We start from the raw sequence: 21,249 nt of genomic DNA on the forward strand, positions 1-21,249 counted from the left end.
TATTAAATTACTTATTATGTAAATATGTACAACACGCTCAACTGTGTAACTTCATTTACAGGCTGAATCATTTATTTCCAAATTACAGTCTAAATAAACACGATTCATTATCTGAATGGTCATTGACTCTTTACGTTACAGAAGCAAAAACAATATATGTGGGCATGGAAGTCTAAAAGTCTTACATATTTTCTATGCAGGTTGCATAGGATAAAGAGTTGCACTGGATAAAGAGTGTCTGTTAAATGCCTAAATTGTAATCTTTGAAGATCTATGCTAACACAATTTACAAAGCTGATGTTGAACTTTTATGACATTTCAGACCAACGCAGCACATCCAATGTTGTTTTTATAGCCTACTACTTAATAACCATAATACAAAACTGACTGGAACATGTATAAATCCATGTACTGATTTCATTGAATGAACTTGTGGGGGAACAGCACAATGGCTATTGCATACAGTACACAATACACATACAGAAAAGTACATACCAATGACATTTCTTTAAAGATATTTTGTTTGGCCTTTTCTATTGGTTGAAAGTAATCTGAAATGGGGGGAAGACACGCAAATGCCGTCAGGATCGGGAGACGAAAGCCGCGGTGCCCAGGCAGTTGAGCTAAAAGTCCAGGCCTATACCAATGCAATGACATTTGAGTCATACTGTCAAGTCAAAAATGTCTCTCCTCATGTAAATGTCACATGACAGTTATGACAGTAGGATATCATTGGCGTGATCCACCGGCCATAACTGGAGAATGGCACCCACACCTGGACATCGAGAAGCTGAGTCAAGACACACACTATATAGGTGACCAGTGATGGACAGGGCCAGTGATCAGGGACAACCTGGTGGACTCACTGCCAGAGACGTCCCAGGCAGGTCAGGAGGGTCCCACTGTGCAAAGCCTGCTGTGGTGCGCTGACCTGTCAAATGATAAACTATCAACCAGGTCCAACTGCACCTTCAGCCTTTACTGTCTTAAATTATAGAGAAATAATCTGCTTTAACACAAAGGACACACAATCCCTCCCCCAAAAACAAACACTACAGTCATACATTGACACAATGCACTCAAATGCATATACATTTTCAGTACACTAAACTTAAACATTACATTATACAAGAATATAACGGTGTCAGCTGTTCAGAAACCTGCCTGGAAAAGAAAATCACACCCGTGTAAAGTGAGGGGCGCTCTTATCGTAATATGTTATCATCTCATTCCAGCCAATCACAATTTGCGTCTTCAAAAAAGCTTCAATATTTGTTTACACACTTTTCTTCAATGTTTGTTACTTTACACAAACACTCAAAGCTGGGCATACGAGGCTAGCGAAGAGTTTTAAGTACTGACCCCTGGGGGATCCCGGTCTATAAGTATAATAGGGTTTAAGTGGTTAAGTTTTAATTTGTGTTCTGTAGTCCAGCACTGTACTATCCTCAGTGTGATTGATTGTGCAATAGGTGGTCCAGGAAACAACGTATTGCTTCTGGTTGGCTATTTGACATGTTGCTAAAATGTTTGTGGCACAGATTTCACGTTGCAGTGTCTGGCCTATGTTTTTTCCAACTGTTCACTTCAACAAATCATTACCCAGTACATGCAGAGGTGTTCTCCCCATGCTTCCTCCTGTGTTTTGCCAGTGTGCCATTGTCTTTAAATTGCTTCCCACAAACTGTGCATGGAAAAGGTTTCTCCTCTGTGTGTACTCTCATATGTCTATTTAAGGTTCCCCTAACATGAAATTGTTTTCCACATACTTTGCAACTAAAGGGTTTGTCCCCTGTATGACTCATCATGTGTGTTTTCACTGCTGACTTTTGACGAAATCTTTTGCCACACAATGGACAACTAAATGGTGATTCACCCGTGTGACTTTTCATATGCCGTTGGAGACCCCACATACAATCAAATCTTTTGCTACAAACGTTACATGTTCTGTGAGCTTGTATGTGATGTTTCAAGCTCTCAGAAGGCTCTAGATGTGTCCCACAGAGACCACAATCTCGTTTATGGGTTCTAACATGCAAAATTAAAGACGACCAACTAATGAAGGACATTTCACATATTTTACAAGTTGAAGTGGTTGATCTTTGATTTGTTGAATTCAGTTCTTGGGACAATTCTGGAGGTGTCTTGAAGTCATCGGCGAGGGACAGACATTGTCCTTCCATGTTTAAAGATGAGTGAGGGTCCTTGACCTCCTTAGAATCATCATCTTCGTCTTCAGTCTCAGAACAGTAGGAAGAGATGAGATGGCCATCGTTTGAGGTATTGACTCGAAGTTTTGTAACTTGGTATTCCTCAGTTTGACTTTGACTGAGCTCTGAAGACATAGGATTCTCATCTTCATTTTCACTTTTTACTGGAGGCAGTAGTTTACTGGTCACCTCTGAGAAATCTGTCTCACCTGGGCCTTCAAACAGTTCCACTTTAATCAGTGGAAACTCATCATCCTCTTGATCCAGACTGTGGCTCCTGTCCAGTTGCTCATAAAAGCCCTCTTCACTGGCAGAAATCTGGGGACCTATGGGATCAAATTACATTGTTGGAAATCACAGACCCATGTAATGTTTTTCTTCCTATTAAGATAATTATGTCACCTGAAATCAAGTTTGAAATTGTAACGTGTGTGAGACTAAAGCTTGCTCACTGCATATTTGTTTTTCCCTTTTTACTTCCTTTATATGATTTGAAGTGTAATGCTTAATCATGGTGTCGTCTATAGACAATTAGACACAGCTATGGACCAGAGCTATAGCTCTGGTCCATAGCTCTAATGCGTTGCGCATTAGAGTAAGTTTTTGTAGAGTTTGTGATTTCTTTTGAAATGTACTGTACGTATTCCGCATACTGTTACTGTTAGTAATCAATTTCAGTTTCAGAAATCAATAACGTTAATGACAGCAATGCTACATTTCCTCCTCCTCACAATGGAATTAATTTGATACATTGTGCGCAAATACAAAAATAATATGCTATTTATTATACATGCCTGTTGGTTTTAGAATGACATCCAGCAGCCGCCGGTGTCTATCGTTCTCTGCTTGTAATCGACACACTTCATCCTCGCACTCAATTATTGTCCTTTCAAACACCACAAATATCTCCTCAATGGCCATAGTTAATCTTTCGTTGACGAATGTTCTCAGCATTTGCACGTTAGACATTTCCAGTTCCAAAATCTTTTTAGTAATAGTAACAAATATTAGCAGCTATAACACCATGGATGTCCACATACAATATTAATAGATAGTCAACAACGCAAGCATTCGCGCACAATTATGACGCCAATCCTTTTAGTTAAAATTTGAACATTGCCTTTAGGTACATACCGCCACCTACTGGTCAATAATAATACTCTATAATAGAGTATTATCCATATAGATATCATATAAACTATATCTATATTAAAGTTTTGATTAATACAAAACCTTTTGTTGAGGTGGGTTGCCAAATTTCAGCCAATCAGGGGTAAACTAAACATTTAACAGCTTCATTTTGATGATGTTCCAGTTCCAACTTTGTCTTATAATTTCTTGTCATCACTTCCAATTTCACTTGTTTAATCTTTATCCTGTCTGAGTTCAGGATTAGATAGAGAAAATAAAAATGGTATCCCAAAAAAATGCTTTTTCTGTTCAATGAAGAGCTGGAGAAACATGGTGACTCATGTTATTGAACAAACACAAGTATGTAACACTTATATTAACCAAAGAAAATCACTTACCCCATCTTTTATAGTTAACACTTAATACATTAATACTTGATATCTTGATGTTGCCTCTAGTATATCCTACTCAGTTATTTGCTGAAAATAGCCCATCTACAAGCTCACAATGCGTCACAAATGCAATGCATTGAGCTTGTAGATCAGATATATTTTTGAGGGGTGCTAGACCATCCTATTATACAGGTTCAATGTTTGTTTTAAAAACGCCATTGACAATGAAGGGAAAATTTACGTCATCTTGTCCCTAACACAAACATTACATGCCATTAACAAAGAGAATTTAATGTTTGTTTTGTCACCGTTTGTTTTACATCACCTAATCAACATGAGTTAGACTTTAATATATTAGCGCCCCTCACTTCACACAGGTGTGATTTTTTAATATAAATCAGATCTTTTTTTTCTTAATTTTTATCCCATGATTTTGTAACCCATTTTTCACCCCTGTGTCAATTATCTAATGTGATCCTGGGCTCACACCCTCTGCCAACCTAGTCCCCATATATGGGGGACAAGGGGACAGCAACGGACTTGAACTCATGCTTCCTTCATGCCTGAGTGTCCAAGTTCCTCCTTTACACCTGACAGGGGGAAGTTTCCCTGGTTGGACAACGTTATTCCTTTCCCCTCCATCAGGTGCCCCGGCTGGCCAGGGGGAGGCAGTTTAAAGACCAGGATTACTGCATGTTCTTTGTGAGGGTACCTACCTAGGGGACACGGGGAGAACATGCAAACTCCACACATCAATGCCGGCCCCTCGGGTATGGGCACTGATGACGCGGAGGAGGAAACACGCTGCCAGCACCCACAGCGTCCCGAGTGGGAATCAAACCCAGGACCTTCTGTGAGGCGACAGCACTAACAAATGTGCCACCGTGCCCCTTTAAATCAGATGTAATGGTAGTTTAGTGAGTGATGTTTCTTTTGTGTGCAGTGCACCATGTAAAAAACTAAACTTACCTCTGGACCTGATGTTTTACTGTAACTAACTATACAATACTGTAGCTAAATAGATTGTTCTGTAATGGAATTAATGGTCTCCTCAATCGCTACTACTTCATTACACTTAACTGCCTTTAAACTAGACACTGAACATCCTGCCTACTCACTCATTAGGGTAATGTATTCCTTATGAAACACCAGCAACAGAACATGTAACTTTATTTTAGTTAATAGTTTGTCATCATGCCCCATTCACTGTTGTGAACAACCAAATAAACAGTAAACACGTTTATAGAGGTTACAGCTATGCTGCACTATTATCACACATGTTATCAGGAAACTTCAAACTAGTATGGAATATGGTAAAACCTTGCATCGTCCCACACTCCAGACTCCAATTTAGCAGTGCACACAAGTAACATTTTCCTGCTTGTTGATCCCAAGTGACTTGCCATGGCTCGTGTGGGACAACCAAGGCATGGATGCGTGTGTAATGACAACTAATAACAGATTGATGAAAAAGAATCACCCTTGAACGCAACAAAAAGCTATATGCTTATGGTATCCGCTCTATGCTTTGGTCTGCTAGGGAAACTGGACAGGGGCATTTCTTCAGATACTAAAGTATCTGGAATGGAAATGTCAGTTTTAGGGCTAGAAATCAATTCAATAATTGATTTCTAACATAAGCAAGCAACATAAAAGAATACAAGCACGAGTAAAATGCTGAAACCAAATCAATACTACTTTTTATAAAACGAAAATAAATAATCAAATAGAAACCCCTGCTCACATAGCAGTACATGTAACCAACTGTACTGTACCCACCACATAGCCTGCACCCAACCCAAACAAATACTGACCGTTTCAAGTTTCGTCCTTCATTTGAAAACTACAGCTGGCGCTTTGCTCTTTTAAACTGTCCACTGGAAGGGAGCATTCGGAGTACAGCTTCTGTGCTGTGTGGAATTTCACATGTCTCTTCAGCTGTCCACTCTCGACAAATCGCTGTCCACAATGCATGCAAACAAAAGGTCTCTCCGCTGAATGAATCGTCATGTGGTTCCTGAGAACTGACTCACGAACAAATCCTTTACCACAGACTGTACAGGTAAATGGCTTTTCCCCAGTATGAGTTGCCATGTGTCTTTTCAGTGCTCCATTCTCTGTGAATTGTTTTCCACAAACACTACACCCAAAGGGCTTCTCCCCTGTGTGATTTCTGATGTGTACATTTAGATTTGCTTTCTGGCCAAACCCTTTACCACAAAATGGGCAAATAAAAGGTTTTTCACCAGTATGACTTCTCATATGTATTTTTAAAAGCCCTTTAGCATATATTCCCTTTCCACAAATAGTACAATTGAACGGCTTTTCGCCTGTGTGTTTCCTCATATGTACTTTCATATAGGCTTTCTCGCTAAATACTTTACCACAAACAGTGCAGCTGAAGGGTTTCTCTCCAGTGTGACCCTTCATATGCCTTTGAAGACCTGAAACCCATGTAAATGTTTTGCCACAAATATTACAGGTACTGTGAGCTTGAAGGTGAAGTTTCAAGCTCTCTGAAGCCTCTAAATGTTTTCCACACAAACCACAATCTCTTGAATGAATTCTAACATGTACCATTAAAGACAATTTACTTGGAAATAATTTTTCACAGATTTTACAACAAAGAGGAGTTGGGATTTGGTTTGTAAATTCGACAGGTGTCTTGACAGACGGATTTTGTCCTTTCATGAGCTGTGCGTTCTTTGGTTTCAGCATGTATAAACCTGACTTAGGTTCCCCAGTATCCTTCTGATCCTCATCACTGTCTTCAGTGTCAGTTTCAAAACGGTCTGAAGAGAGGAGCTTAATGTTGGTAGCTAGATTTCCATCAACTTTCCTTTGCGCAGTTGAGGATCCAACTGGTGACTCCGTCTCTCTGTTGTCCTCAGTTTTGCTTTGATTGACATGTGAAGACAAAGGTCTAAATAATTCCTCCCGTTCCTCTTTAATCAGCAGCAGCTCTGGTTGCTCCTGGCACAGACTGGGACTCGTCTGCTGCACAGAGGAAACCTCCTCTGGAATAACCTGGGTAGGTTCTAGAGGGAAGAGTGAAATACATTAATAATGATGACAAAAATAAACTAGTTCTCTTCTTGGGAGAGAACAATGAAACAAACACAGAGCAAAAATGGATTTGAACAAATATCATAATATCACACTATCAGTGGTGTTTTAATAGCCCAGATTTTGAAATCTCATATATTTATTTATCGATTCTGACATTTTCAATCACATACATCTACGAGAGTTCAAATTTTGGGCTAGTGTTTTAAAGTTATTGCCAAAAACGTTAGGTGGACCCTCTTGTAGTGTAATGCTTTATTGGGTCATATGCACTCACAGTTGACAGGTGTTGTATTGAGTTGTGCTTGAAATGTACTGTGATTCTGCAAACTGTTAATAAATACTTCAATCAATCAAACGTGTATATTCTGCACTATTCCACGAGATTCATACAGACAACATTCTCTGTTAACAGAAGTTATTCACAACAATATTAACTTAATATTGTTGTTTGTTGTAGTTTACATAATGCTTAATAATTAAGCATATGTAAACTCCTTTCAATGAGGACATTAACCCCTAGCTATTCTAGGGCTAGGCTGGCTAGGAGTTTAATTTAGCCTTGGTGCAAGACTGCTAGCTGGATATCAATGAAACCTAGGGTTCATTGATATTGTAGCTGTCCCAGCAATGGGTATTTTGTAATGTTCTATTTTATTACTCACCTTTCTGAAAATGTATATGTGAACATTATGTGTGTTTATTTGGGTACATATGGTAAATGCATGGTGAGATAGTGCCATCTACTGTGGCAACTGTGCTCTGTATTTGTGGTCTGTTTGTCTGGTTCATGGGCAGGTTGAATTAGGCTCACCTGTTTCATTTCAATCACCTGTTGGGTTTGGGCATGCAGGAGAAGAGCCCTGTGATTAGAGTGAGGCAGCATCGATTGCACCTGTGTGAGCTGAACTCAGAACAAGCTGAGTTTCAGTGGTGCAAGGAGCTCTTCTCACGTCTAAAAAGAGAGCGTCCTTAAATAAAGAATATAAGAGAAGATAAAGAATAATAAGAGAAGATAACGTAGCTCTCCTAAAATAATCTGCAGAAGGCGCACACGGTATGTTACATATGTGTTTTCTTTGTTTGTAAACATTGTTGTACTTCTGTCGATCGTTTGTTTGTGTATCATTGTGTTTGTTTATATATAATACGGACATCATGATTGACTGACAACAAGGACATTCATATTTCATGCTTCATTGTGTTTAAAAGGATATTGTTATGTTTTGTGTTGCAGTTTTTCACGTTGTCTTGGGGAAATAAACCACCTTGAGATATCAGTTGGAGCGTTTATTCTGCTGGATAGGAGCGGTTACAGATATCCAGCTAAAAATGTGGAACTTGACACCTATACCCGCTTGCCTGCAGTAGAATAAGGTGCGTCTTTATTTGTGGCATAGCCTAATTAGAAGTTCTAATCATGTTACAAATTAGCCTACGATGTATTTATCGATTCTGACATTTTCAATCAAATGTCAGTACATCCACGAGTCTAAATCTTAGGCTAGTCACAAATAACATAAGAATAAGATGCACACATTGCACACTAAGTACGTAGTAAGTCATAGAGTAGTAGTCGTCATAGAGCTGTATTGTTTATTTTTTAAACAAACCTTTTCTTCTACTACTTTGAGTTTTCAAAATGGTGTCCAGTCGCGTCTGTTGTTGAATGTTCTGCGCTTTTAAACGAGTAACTTCATCCTCGTAGTCTGTTATCGTTCTTTCAAACTGCACAAATATCTCTTCGACTGCCACAGTCAATCTCTCGTTGACGAACGCTCTCAGCATTCCTACTTTTGACATTTTCAGAACCAGAAGACAAATTGTAAAACAACAAAAGACTTTAAAGGAGCCGGGGCAGAGCTATGCCAACCAAACAAACTGCTGCAACAAGCAACGCGCAGTATTCTGAGTTGACGTCATTGTTTACTAACGCCCAGTCAGTCGCCCCTGCAGGGAACTTTACTTAAACAGTAATAAGCAATGAAAACTAAAAACTAGTTTTCACCTAATTGTTATATGATACCCCTATATATATTATGTATATAATTGTATGTAGGCCTATATAGGTAACTATATATAGTTACGTAATTATTAGTACATAACAATAATACAAAAAAATAATAGCAGTCAGAACCATGGAGTTATAACTCCTTTATCAAGTAAGTTTGCCAATACAAGGCATTTTTACTTAAAAAATGCTTAAAAAGATTGAATATGGAATATTTTTGATAATGGCATTGAGTGAAATGACCGCCTGACTGTAGTGTAGGAATGCCTCGTTTGCCTGTGACCCCATGTGTTAATAAGCACTGATCCCACAAACTTTCAGCAGTAGGCCTAGTAGTATAAAGCAATCTGACTGAATCTATCAGCTCATTGTTTACATATTGACGGTCTGTCAAACAGCGCCAATCCTCGGCCTAAAAGTTTAACTATTTCCAGAAAATAGCAGATCTACACGCTCACAACAGCACGTGAGGTGTTGTGAGCGTGTAGATGGGCATTGTCACAGTGGCCTGACATGATTAATTAGTAGGGTAATGTTACATCCTAATCTTTCACAGGCGATACCAATGACACGAATAGCCTACCAATGATAAACAGAGCCTTTTCCAGTGAGCCAACATGCACAATAGAAGCACCATGATTCTGTTTGACCTGAATGGAACACAACTTAATTAGTAAGTATCATCGAGGATGTAACATAACCCTAGCCTACTATTTTATGGCAATAAAAAAGTCTATTAGTCTATACACCTATAGGCCTATGGCAGCATCTGCATTCATTTGGTGTCTCACTCTTCATTCATTTATACAGGACAAGTAGCTATATGGACTTTTAATGTTTTCTTTTTTTTGCCAGGTCTGTCTGCATGGCCATGCCAGGCTAACCTCATCCACCACCACCAACATCACATGTCTACTTCATAGTGTGGAAGAATTCTTAGGTGATGAGACACTGGCGTTTATCTGGATGCAAAGGAAACAAAAATATAGAGTGCAGGACAACGGCAACCTTCAATGGTTCAGACTTCAGAGAATTGCTGTGTAATGGTGAGGCTGTCAGCCAGCCAGCCAGATGTGTTTTTAAACTCCCTCCCTATACACAGTGAGGAAATTCCAGCAGGACAACCTTTTCGTTCACTATAGGGTCAGTTTTCCATGGTAGTATGTGAAACCTTGGAAGTTCATCTTAAAGGACCACTTCACCACTTTTCAACCCATCTTCATATAATAGGTCCTCACTAATAATCATGAAAAAATGGCACGATTCTTTTCTACTCAGTCTGTGTCTCATAGGACGGCTGTGGGCAGTTGAGAAACTGTCTTCCAGTGACATCATCATTAGGCAGATTTTTTTACAAAGATATTTCGATTTTCATTATCGTGAGAACGATGGCTTCCATTTTCACATTGTAACTTTTCAGGACTAGAAAGCCTGCAGTTATTAGCTTGTATTCCCCATCGATGATGTCACTGGAAGACGGTTTCTGAACTGCCCACAGCCCTCCTATGAGACACAGACCGAGTAGAAAAAAATTGCACCATTTTTTTTTCATGATTATTAGTGAGGACCTATTATTATATGAAGATAGGTTGAAAAGTGGTGAAGTGGTCCTTTAAGCCACACAACATATTTTAGCAGAATGATAACCCAATTTGGCAGGTGATACAGGTGACCAGCAATAAGGAGCCACGAAAATACAGGCATGACTGTATTTTATTCTAATGAGGACTAACAAAAACAAATTACATTAATTAAGGTTGGAACTCTACTATTATATTGTCCAGTTGATATCTACATTTATTAGTTCATCACATACTCAGCCTTAATTTGCCATCGATGAGGAGAGTGAAAAACGTAGCGTGAGGGTGATAAACTAATCCAACCTCAGTTGGTTTGGTTGTGTGCGTGTATGAGTGAGAATGTGTGGGGTCCTGAGTGTGTTTTGTTTTAATCTACACTTGGCAGATGAGTTGGGAATAGCACTTGCTACATTTATTATTATCTCCCCCATCAAATATCCAAAGGTCAAATTCACAGTGCTAGGTCAAAATGTATTCCTATACATATGAGTCATATTTTGAATTTGGGTTTTCAACTGATTGTCAAGCAGGGACCACTGCCATGACTAATCAACCTGTGGACCACTGTGGTGTCAGGCGGGGGATATGGGCTAGGCTATGATTAGGTTTTATCTTGAGTTGCAGTCTGTCTATTCTTGGGCTGGCTATAGTGGTGGACAAAGTCTAGTATCATTTTCTGTCTCTAACCTACAGTAGGCCTGTACCAATTCTGGTATGCCTGTGTGGGGGGAAAAAAACTCACAAAAATATGTAGTTCCAAAAGGTAAAAAACACTTTGCTTTTACTATAAGCTCTAGGCTCTAGGGATTCTAACAACTCATCCAGAACGTAACTTCACAAGGGACTGTTTCATACATGTGCCTCTTGACAGTCTGTGGACATGTCAATGAACTGATCCTCATCGATCATAGTTAAGCTTTAAGTACAAGCCTCCTAAAATGACCACTGATAGGCTAATGATGATGTCTAATTCCACTGTTCTCCCACCAACAGATATGGTCTAAGTTTATCAAACAAACCTTCTCAGAGCACCAGTGGTCCAAGGTCCACCAGTTGACAACCCCTGATTTAGACTGATCCTATTGAGCATGTAGCACAGGTGTATAGCACTGTTTTTCTTTTTAATTAAGTGAGTAACTGAGTAATTCATATGTATATGTTTGTGTTGTCTTGTTATTGTTAACCACAATATTTGCTTAGCATGTTCTTTTTTGTGACGGCTGTATGCTTTTATTTTGAAGGTGCTACTCCCATGCAGATTGGACATAGATACCTGTTCAAGAACACACCTACAGGGCCCTCTAGTTATAGGAGCCAGTAGCCTTTCCTTCATTCTAAAGTTATAGGTTTGGACCTTCAGTGAATATGGATCTGTTCTTTATTTGTTTTTTTTACCTTTATTTATACAGGTGAGTCTCTATTTATATTATTATTATTAGTAATATATTATTAATGGGCTATATTATTAATTTACAACAAGGTAGACTGGTTCAGCCCTACTTTTTTATATCATACATTCTAACGGGTAGTGGGCAGTCTTATCCTATTTGCATATTTTCTTTATACAGAGACAGTGGTGTTAAAAGTACATTTACTCAAGTACTGTACTTTTTTTTTTTTGTACAATTTTGAGGTATTTTCTACTCTACTGAGTACTTCCAATTTTAAATAATTTGACTTCTAGGCTACTCCACTACATTTGAAAGGCAAATATCGTACTTGGACTCGGCCAGAATTATTTGAAAACTTTAGTTATAGTTACTTAGTTATTTTTATTAATATTATTACAAAAATACTTCAGACCTATGACTACATACTTTGGCCATTTGAAAATAGCCGATTTACAACCCCAAACCCATGCTTGTAATTCGGCTATTTTCAAAGGATTTGTATACATTTTGAAAACTTGTGAAATGGGACATTTTTCATAACGAGTACTTTTAGTGGTCTTTTGATACCAGTACCTTTTTGCTTTTAATCAAGTACAATTTGTAGTATTGAATTATCGAACTTGTACTTGAAAACAGACTATTTTTACAATAAAAAATGTGAGTACTTCTTCCATCACTGCAGACGGATGATATGGAAAGTTGGAAACAGCATATAGGGGTGGCACAGGAAAGAGGGCTTGGGCCTAGACCAGCTGGGAAATGTGTGCATCCAAGGTCAGTGGGCTCGACCACCTGCTCATTGCAACGTCACCTCTTCCTGCCATGAAAAAGCAGGTGACGTTTGCAGAAAATCAGAAAGTGAACAGTGAGCATCCAGATAGCATTTTGCCCAGGTAAAGTGATACTGTACCAGCATTTTATCACTGTGAATAATGAACTGCTAATCGTTTCTTTTTCTTTTCTGCCTATAATTATTTTATTAATTAAACGCATACCTTTTAACCTATAGCTTCCCTAGAAATGAAATAAGGGAATAGTATTATTCAATATGCAGTTCATTGTGATTATACTAACTGAAACTTTTTTTAAATTGCAGGTTAACAGGGATACCTGATTCAAATAGTGGTAAGTTCATCATGCTCCTTAGTTAATACTAGTAATATCAGTTCTGAATAACTAAACATTCAAATCTAAAATACTCCTCCATGATTAAGGCTACATAGTTAATAAAATGACAGCTTTTTTAGAGAAGAGAGTAGAGACAAGCATATTTAAATCCAGAACACAAGTTTAACTTTTCTTTCAACTCACTCTCAGTCAACCCAGTCAGCATTTCGGACACATAGACACCATCTCCTTGCTGAATCAACAAAATACGTCAGTGTCTTGTTTGGTTTGAAACCCGAGAGACAGATTTTTCAAGACCCAGCAGTGTGCACATTATCTGTGGAAACTAGAGGAAATACTACACCTGAGGTTGAATTTGGGTCATGCCTGCCTGAGCTGTAACAGGAAGAACGTTGGCGGCTGGTGTCCTAATTAGGAATGCTTTGGTTTGACACACTAACTACAGCAAAGACATACGGTCTATGCTGAGTACTAAACAAAGTTTTCCTTTTTAATCCATTGGTCATGGTTCAATTCAATTCAACTCAATGCAACCTAGATCAATTACGGTAAATGAAATTCAAAACATATCACAAGAAGAGGGAGCTGACACTGTAGCGGAGATAAGAAACAGAAGGCAATGGATTCAATGGTTCAATTGATTACATTTGTACAAACTCGAGATGAAAACTGATGATTTTTTATTGTGATTTTCAAGAGCTAAATTAGACAGTTTGGTGGTGTTCTTGTTAACAGTATTGCTCGATGTCAGTGTGAACTCGAAAAGTGGTTTGAGGGTCAGGAGACCCCTGGCTAGACACTCTCCACAGCATGAACCCATCATTCACATTCGCAGAGCTATGACTTCAGCCCCATTTTTAAAGGTGAACATCCATGTTATGTCATGCCATGGTATTGTTGTATTCAGGTGCAAATTAGCCTATACTGTAATACATGTCCCATTGTGACACGTTGTGAGTAAATCTGCTATTTTAAGTATAAAAAAAAAGAAAAGAGTCTTGCCTATGACATGCCCTGAAATAGTTATGCCTGGTGATTAAAGTTAATCTTATTGAATGCAGAATATAATCACCAAAACCATAAGATTTTATTTTGGGTAGATTTCTAACAGCATGGAATGAAAAACACTAGTGAGCCAGTGACTTTCTCTCTCCTCTAGAACGCAGAGCTGACCCCAGCTCAGAAGGAGTATCTGTATACTATAGCTGAATCCTACAGTGCACAGCACGTGCGCAACCTTATTACCCAACATTACATGAATGTGCTCCACAGGTGCATAAGGACAGGTGAGAGAAATGCATTTGTTTGTATTTTGTGTGGGACAATGTGCTGCTGACTTAAGGGAAAAGGAAAAGCTTGCACATCTAAACCTGATCGCTGCAGATCCATTGCATGTAGGATGAAACGTGGAGGAAATGCACACTGCTGTTGCAATTCAGCATCATTTGATAACTTACATTGAACCTTATTGATCTTCAAAGGTGGTTGTTTCACTAGCCATATATAGAAACAAGCAGTCCTGGAAAGCTATAAGGAGATATTTAAGAAAATAGAATAAGAGAGAAAATGCAATGTCAGACTTGTAATACAATGGTGTTGAATAGTAAGAATGATGCAATTTGTTCTCATTTCATTGCGTGATTCATTTCACGGCATGATTATGTAAATTAAAGTTATGATGTGTTCTTTGTTTGATGTTTTTCATAGACAACAGTCCAGAGAGGGACAGTTTTGTTGTGACTCCAGAGCCGGAGGTACAGTGTGCACTAGAAAATAATACAAGTGAAACAGAAGTTCCCAGCAGCTCAAAGCAACAGACACACAGTGGTGCAAAGCATGCAGGGAAATCCAAGCTCTCCAAAATCCATGCCAAAAGACAAGGAAGGTAGGACTAGGAAACAATGTTTCATATAATTTAATGTATTCTTTTATCTTCTTATTTTCTTTTTTTACAATTTAGCTATCTTGATGCCAATCTTAAACACCATACAGATAATCTAATTTATTACATATTGAAAATAAATCTCTTGTCTCTAATTTCCTTACCTAGCACTATTGTACATACAGTACTACAGAGACAGAAATGTGTATTTTGTATAGTTGCACCCGGGTCTGGTAGCTTTACTGGAAAAAAAATCTAATCATATTTTTATTAAAATTGCTAATTCTAGTAATGTTGGCACTTTATAGGAATTTACGCCTAAATTCTTTAATACAAACTCTTGTTTTTGTTTTAAAAAACAGATCTCCTGGTACACCAACATCAAAACATAGAAACACCAAAAAATACACCGCAAAGGTGCCTGGATTGAAGAAAAAGACAAAGCTGAAACGTAAGTTGATCAAATTGCATTAGTACTATACTATAATCTTTTAAATCCGTTCCTGACAGAGCTGCTGCACTGGTTCTCAACATGGAGTCTGGGTAGTGGGGACCCATATACAGGAGTCCTTGGGTGGGTTCCAGGGTGTCCCCAGCATAAAAGATTAATAGTGAGGAATCAAATTCCAATCAAAACTGTGTACAAAAAAAAGCATTTGTCTCTAAATTCAATTATGACTTTGGATTTTACAGTGTAGATTGGATGAATAGGTTTCTACCTTTTTTAAATTATACCTCATTGGATTTGACTGATATGTTGTAAATTGAGGATGAAGAACTGCACAAATAACACACAATTTTGGCATTTGGCATGAATCTGTGACCAGGATCCAGGAGCAGCAGTCTGTGGGATGACCTGGATCTGGACATTGAGGAAGGACCTGATGATTCTCTCAGTGAATGTCTGAGTTTACTGTCTATAGGGGTTGACAGTGACAGCCTCTCCTCCGATGTGTGACACACAACATATTTAAAAAGTTATGCTTCTGTGTTGTTCAGTGGATACTAGTCCTAGACCACCGATTAACGAATGTTCATATTTTCAAACATTTTCAGGTTTGAGGTTGGGACACATGGACTTCAATTGCAGTTCCATGTTGTAAAAAGTCAAATAATGGCTCTAGTATGCTCTAATAAAGCATTCTGATTCTGATCAAGATCTATGACTGGATTGGGGGTTCCGTTCCCAGTGTAAAAAAAAGTACAGTACTTGAGTAAATGTACTTTTAACACCACTGTCTCTGTATAAAGAAAATATGCAAATAGGATAAGTAAGGGTTGAGAATGGCAAACTTATTGCCTTGCTTAAGGTAGAGCATGTAATTCTCTCTCTCTACACTTTTAGTTAGACTAACGGATGATATTGCTGTGTGTGTGGCGCACATTTGATCCTCAATGGAAGCTAATGTTACACACAGCTCTAGCCAGATGACCTGCTACACAACAGCACACGTGCCTCCTGACCTTGGTGTCAAACTCTGGTCTGCCGGAGGTAGACAGCATTGGTAGACCCCAGGGTACATGCAGTTAGACACGGGATGGAACATTGGGCACAGGTTTAGCCAAATGCCACACACTCTGGATCAGCATCAGAAAAACAAAAATTCTCTCACACTACTGCCAGCCCAGTGTTTTTTCCCCCTAGGGTAACTTTTACACTGTACATTGTACAGGAAAAGATTCTGTTGGGACACTACAAGGGGGTACAGGGGCTGCTTGCAGAGGATTGTGAAACAGCACACTCTCTCTGGGCATGTGCTGCGCAAGTTATGTTCTTTAACCACTCTTAAGTGGTACTTCGTTGTATGACAAATAGTGGAAATGGGACAGATTATGAACTTGTATTGTAGATCTGCCTTTGCCTAGAATGACATTTTCGGTATGAAGGTTTTGGTATGAAGACGAGTAGACGCTTTCCTCCCATCCCACAATGTTCATTTCCACGTTACATTTATGTTTCACATTAAACTGAAAGGTTTGGATAACTAATGCAACTACTATCGATTAAATGAGTGAAATTAGATATTTATTGTGGGGGTGAAATGACAATAAGAACACTTTCTCAGGGGTTACATGTACTAACAGGAGATCTGGAACAGCTAAGAGGTAAAAATTAAAATAAAAAAAATGGCACCAAATGAACCCCCTCCCCTTGAATACAAATACATGTGACGTTATTGCATCCTCTACAGATACCAAACGATAGCTTGGACACAAGCAAACGTTGATGACATATATAAACCTATATAATCATACACATTCTTTTCTTTTAGAGTTTAAGTTAGCAAACAGTTTGGTACAGCATTAACGTTGTTGTAGTGGCCCAGGAAGCCGCAGGTGGAAAGGAATGAAACGATAAACATGTAGCCAACAAGTGCGCCCACCCCAAGCCTCACCCTCCTCCCTCTTCTCTGCTGCAATCTCTCCCTCCATACTCCTTCACTCCAGCTTTACGACTTCTTGTACTCAATTCTCTCCACCTTGACGTCATCTCCGATGAGCTGGTAGACGTACGTGACCACCGTAGATGCCTGGATGTCCATTAACACGAAGGAGGGGATGATGTTGCTGCCGGGAAAAAGTTAAGACTTAATGCCATTGAAATGACACCGGTGATTGGGACAATCGGCTCATTTCTGCAGTACAGGAGTAGCTCTAGCTTAACTCTCTGTGGCATGATAATCTAATGACTACAACCTAACTAGTATTTTCACACAGATGATAGGTCTTGTTTTTTATTGATTCTCTTTCTGGCCACCTTCCTTCCTCCAGCCATGTGCTCAAACTGACCAGACTACAATTTCGGCTTTGATCCTATTCCTAACTGTGAAACGGTCTCTTGTTCCCATACCTTTCCAGTGCGTTGTAGGCCCCTGTGGCCGAGCCGGGGTTGATGTAGAACTTGTTTTCATTCTCGAAGGCCTCAAACTTGTGTGTGTGTCCAGAGATGAGGATGTCGACATCCAACTGCCTCTGCAGTAGCGCCAGACTCGCCATATCCCCCCAGGGGATCACCTGGTGTCCGTGGATCAGTCCGATCTTAAACTGGCCCACCGTCACAACCTTCTGCTCAGGGTAGTTCAGGTTCTGTTCCATGAGATGGGTGAGGTATAAAGCACAGTGAGATGCTGTCATTTATTTTATGTACATTCTTTCCCCCCCCCCTCAAGCAGAGCACTACTCTCTCTTCAGCATTTATCTTTACTGAGATGAAATGACAGGAAATCAACAAGTAGAGGAAGCTGAATTACATTTACATGTGTAGGCTTTTAGTTGATGGTTTTATCGTGCAATGTCCTGAGAGTGGGCAGGTTGTGTGTGTTCATGCATCCTTGAAAACTGACAGGACTTACAAAAAACTGAACTATACATGCATGTACTGTATAAGTATTGCACTTTAAGATTAAAGTACTTCTGACAGTGATCCGATTGAGATTTGTGTTTTTGCAGCTGTGCAACGGAGTGCAAACACTCGTATACTGTATATCCCGTAACTGTGCACATGTACACTACTACACCAACCCACCTCGTCAAAGTCTCCTCTGACAATGTGGACGTCTCCAGCTAGGGTCTTCAGGTAGTCATAGCTCTCCTTGGTACAGAGGTTGCCTGTACAGAGAATGTGTTGGATCTTGCCTGGGACCAAGAGCTTCTTGAACTTGGCTGGCAGGGTGTTGCACCGGTGGGGAATGTGCAGGTCACCTAACACCAGGACCAACTACCAGCACAGGACAGAGAGATGATTTAATAATAACCCATTAATAAGGCCTGATGCCGATTCTACAAATGCCTTCTAAATGAGTATTTCTCACTCTTTCAATATTTTTCAACAAATTTCAAAAATAGCATGTACAAGTTTGCAGCGTGGTACAAAGTGACTTTGTGATCTGCTATTTTTTAATAGCCAACGCTAAAATCTAAAATGAAAAATTGAATCTGTACTTTCAGAGAATGCAGAGTAAAATAACAAATACCCACACACACTGTCTTCAAATGCAGTGAAAAAACTTTAATAAGGAAACTAGCAATGTTTCGGCCTATGCGGCCTTCATCAGGCTATCCAAAAGATAGGCCGAAACGTTGCTATGTTTCCCTATTAATTAAAGGGCAGTGTACAAAAGCCTTGCCTTTTTTTGAGAATGCAGAGTGAAAATGATGGGGGTCGAAAATAGAATCCAGGCAATTCATTTTTTGTGGAGGATTTAGGATTATATAGATACTGTATATCTTACTGCTTCATAGCAGTACTAGAAGCACTATTATGCTGGTCTTGACCACAAGAATAGCTGGTGTAGTGTCATGGATACACAAGCAATAATATGGACCAGATAATAAGCTGTGAAATTGATAAGAAATTTGTAATCCCAGAAGAAATATCTGGCAAGGAGGGCTCGCCTGAGGACAACCTAGACTAGAGAGAATAAGTAAGGGATCAGAGTGCATATTCAAGACATACATCAAGATATTGTCAGGCTTGACAAAACAAAAAATGGAAACAATTAATAAAACTGATTGGGAGAATATGCACGCACACAGTCACACATACATGTTTTATGTTAAAAATGTTGGACCCTGTTGTAAACAAGTGTAATGCTTTAACAAGGCGTCGTCCACAGTAACAGTTTTTGTATTGAGTTGTGCTTTCGTTTGAAATGTACCCATTCTGCATAATGTTAATAAATACTTCAATCAATCAATTTTCACACAACACAGGGGTCAATCAATGGTAGAAACATCCACAAGTAATATTCAATATAAAACCCATAATTGACCACACTATTCCTATGTTCATTGCGCGCTTCAATTCTGTAGATCAGTGATCATTAGTTGGGGACCAGAGCAGAGCATCAAATGCCTGCCTGCCAAGCACAACAATCCACTACTGTCAGTGAACTGGCAGACCTGGCAGTGGCTGTGAAACTCCACAGCTGTGTCCCATTTAAATCCCTAATTCCCCCGTTAGTTAGTGTGCAAGGCAGGCCCTCCACCCAGCAGAGATGAGAGAAGAGATAGAGAATAGGGATCCAACACGGAGCAAGGGGCACTTACCCGGTGACCAGCCTGGTTGATTCATTGGAGACAAGCAAGGTGGGGAGGTGGGAGGAGGGGAGCGGGTGAGATAGGTGGGAAGGCAGGATGTGTGTGGAGAAAACAACATGAGGCATGATCAAAGATTGGAAGAGGAAACGAAACAAAAAAAAACAAAATAATGTTTTAAAACAGGACAACGAGGGGTTAAAACTGATATTAGAAATTAAAAAGTGAATGAATTAAATAGACTGACATCACACAAAACATCAGTTTTGTTAGTGGTTGCTGGTTAGTGATTTCAATGGGGTGCAAAGTAATGACTGATGTTTCAAGCTTATGAAAGATGGGTGAAATATTATAAACAAATGAGAAACGTCATTTTAACAGTGGTCAGACCCAGTCACACGACAGTCCCTACAATGGTATCTCTCCCAGTTGCTGGTCCTCAAAGAAATGTGTACATGGTTGTGTGTAGAGAGAAATAAGAATGTTAGATACATTAGAAAGATAGAGGATGAATGAATGGAAGTTCTGATGTACAGTACAACACGGCCCCTTGCAATGAAGACCCTGCCTACTTCATACATAATGGTTGTATTTGGAATGATTACTACATCAGAAAGTGACTGATGAAACGATGAGATGTGTGATGACATTAGTTGTTAGCCTGCTAGCTTATAGCTTAAGCTGAACGGGTGACACAAATTCACAATCTAAACCAGGGTTTATCATCAATATGACAATGTTAACTGTAGACAGAAATAGTAGACTGGAAATAAAAGCCAAACTAAAATCAAACCGTGCAAACTAAAGAGAGATTTAAAGGAAGCTTGATGAATGCATATAGTGGAGCTGTCATGTGATCCGCTCCTTCACGGGATGGGACTTGACTAAAAACATAAAAGGCTCTCTCTCTGCCCCCCCTTGAACCCCACTGGGGCCTCTCTGTCAACCAAACACCACCCTCAGCATCGTCATGCAGGCAACGTGTTCCAAACGCCAACGTTTTAAAAGAGAGAATAGGTTTTCTTCTTTTCATACTTACCATTTTATTTTGCTGCTTCTGCTGCTAGTCAAGTTCAGGAAGCGTCTGCGCACGTACAGCGTCACCAACAACCAATGAAAAGGGAGTTTACGTCCGTTTACATCAATAGTGAATGGTTTGTATAAAGTCAGCAGATGCTAGCATAAGTAACGATCTCCGGTTTAGTCGATTGTCGTCAGAATAAAAGCATTGTTGTGGAACACGTTAATGAAATTAATAGATCACATTTTAATTATTTAGTGATAGAGATTAACTACCATCTACCAATGACATAATGATGACATGATTCCAGGATTGTTTTGTGTCTTGCTGCGCAGACCTCGAAATGTTGCTTTTCCCATTGATTGATTGATTGGAAATTGTATTCAAGTAAAAAGGTTCA

General features: G+C 39.2%; 4 protein-coding genes across 4 annotated transcripts; 1 reads left to right on the forward strand and 3 right to left on the reverse strand.

The window, feature by feature from the left end:
* Nucleotides 1–67: 67 nt before the first annotated feature.
* On the reverse strand, nt 68–3,283 carry LOC308329351 (uncharacterized protein). Its single transcript, XM_080783610.1, has 2 exons — nt 3,005–3,283; nt 68–2,536 (listed from the first exon to the last, which is right to left on the reverse strand). Exons 1-2 carry the CDS (start codon nt 3,177–3,179, stop codon nt 1,599–1,601), a joined length of 1,113 nt encoding a protein of 370 aa, XP_080639736.1. The 5' UTR covers nt 3,180–3,283; the 3' UTR covers nt 68–1,598.
* A 1,603-nt stretch (nt 3,284–4,886) lies between these two features.
* LOC308328995 (uncharacterized protein) lies at nt 4,887–8,664 on the reverse strand. The gene is made up of 2 exons (XM_080783141.1): nt 8,413–8,664; nt 4,887–6,771 (listed from the first exon to the last, which is right to left on the reverse strand). The coding sequence occupies exons 1-2, from the start codon at nt 8,600–8,602 to the stop codon at nt 5,552–5,554; spliced, it is 1,410 nt and encodes a 469-aa protein (XP_080639267.1). The 5' UTR covers nt 8,603–8,664; the 3' UTR covers nt 4,887–5,551.
* A 3,038-nt stretch (nt 8,665–11,702) lies between these two features.
* fam216a (family with sequence similarity 216 member A) lies at nt 11,703–16,667 on the forward strand. The gene is made up of 8 exons (XM_080783076.1): nt 11,703–11,799; nt 12,464–12,674; nt 12,878–12,906; nt 13,645–13,772; nt 14,069–14,195; nt 14,617–14,794; nt 15,154–15,242; nt 15,619–16,667. Exons 2-8 carry the CDS (start codon nt 12,541–12,543, stop codon nt 15,747–15,749), a joined length of 816 nt encoding a protein of 271 aa, XP_080639202.1. The 5' UTR covers nt 11,703–11,799; nt 12,464–12,540; the 3' UTR covers nt 15,750–16,667.
* A 137-nt stretch (nt 16,668–16,804) lies between these two features.
* vps29 (VPS29 retromer complex component) lies at nt 16,805–20,986 on the reverse strand. The gene is made up of 4 exons (XM_080783077.1): nt 20,868–20,986; nt 18,318–18,509; nt 17,643–17,878; nt 16,805–17,359 (listed from the first exon to the last, which is right to left on the reverse strand). The coding sequence occupies exons 1-4, from the start codon at nt 20,868–20,870 to the stop codon at nt 17,242–17,244; spliced, it is 549 nt and encodes a 182-aa protein (XP_080639203.1). The 5' UTR covers nt 20,871–20,986; the 3' UTR covers nt 16,805–17,241.
* Nucleotides 20,987–21,249: the final 263 nt, after the last annotated feature.

This window comes from Protomyctophum bolini (genome assembly GCF_963924005.1).
Source record: "Protomyctophum bolini genome assembly, chromosome: 15".
Lineage (NCBI taxonomy): Eukaryota > Metazoa > Chordata > Actinopteri > Myctophiformes > Myctophidae > Protomyctophum > Protomyctophum bolini.

Coding starts and splice junctions, on each gene's coding strand:
- fam216a (XM_080783076.1), top strand. CDS start 12,541: ATGTGTGCATCCAAGGTCAGTGGGCTCGACCACCTGCTCATTGCAACG. Junction 14,196..14,616: donor CCACAGGTGCATAAGGACAG/GTGAGAGAAATG, acceptor TGTTTTTCATAG/ACAACAGTCCAGAGAGGGAC. Junction 14,795..15,153: donor CATGCCAAAAGACAAGGAAG/GTAGGACTAGGA, acceptor TTTAAAAAACAG/ATCTCCTGGTACACCAACAT.
- vps29 (XM_080783077.1), bottom strand. Junction 17,879..18,317: donor TCAGAGGAGACTTTGACGAG/GTGGGTTGGTGT, acceptor CTCATGGAACAG/AACCTGAACTACCCTGAGCA. Junction 17,360..17,642: donor GCCTACAACGCACTGGAAAG/GTATGGGAACAA, acceptor TTTTCCCGGCAG/CAACATCATCCCCTCCTTCG.
- LOC308329351 (XM_080783610.1), bottom strand. CDS start 3,179: ATGTCTAACGTGCAAATGCTGAGAACATTCGTCAACGAAAGATTAACT. Junction 2,537..3,004: donor TGTCATTCTAAAACCAACAG/GCATGTATAATA, acceptor TTGATCCCATAG/GTCCCCAGATTTCTGCCAGT.
- LOC308328995 (XM_080783141.1), bottom strand. CDS start 8,602: ATGTCAAAAGTAGGAATGCTGAGAGCGTTCGTCAACGAGAGATTGACT. Junction 6,772..8,412: donor TCAAAGTAGTAGAAGAAAAG/GTTTGTTTAAAA, acceptor TCTTCCCTCTAG/AACCTACCCAGGTTATTCCA.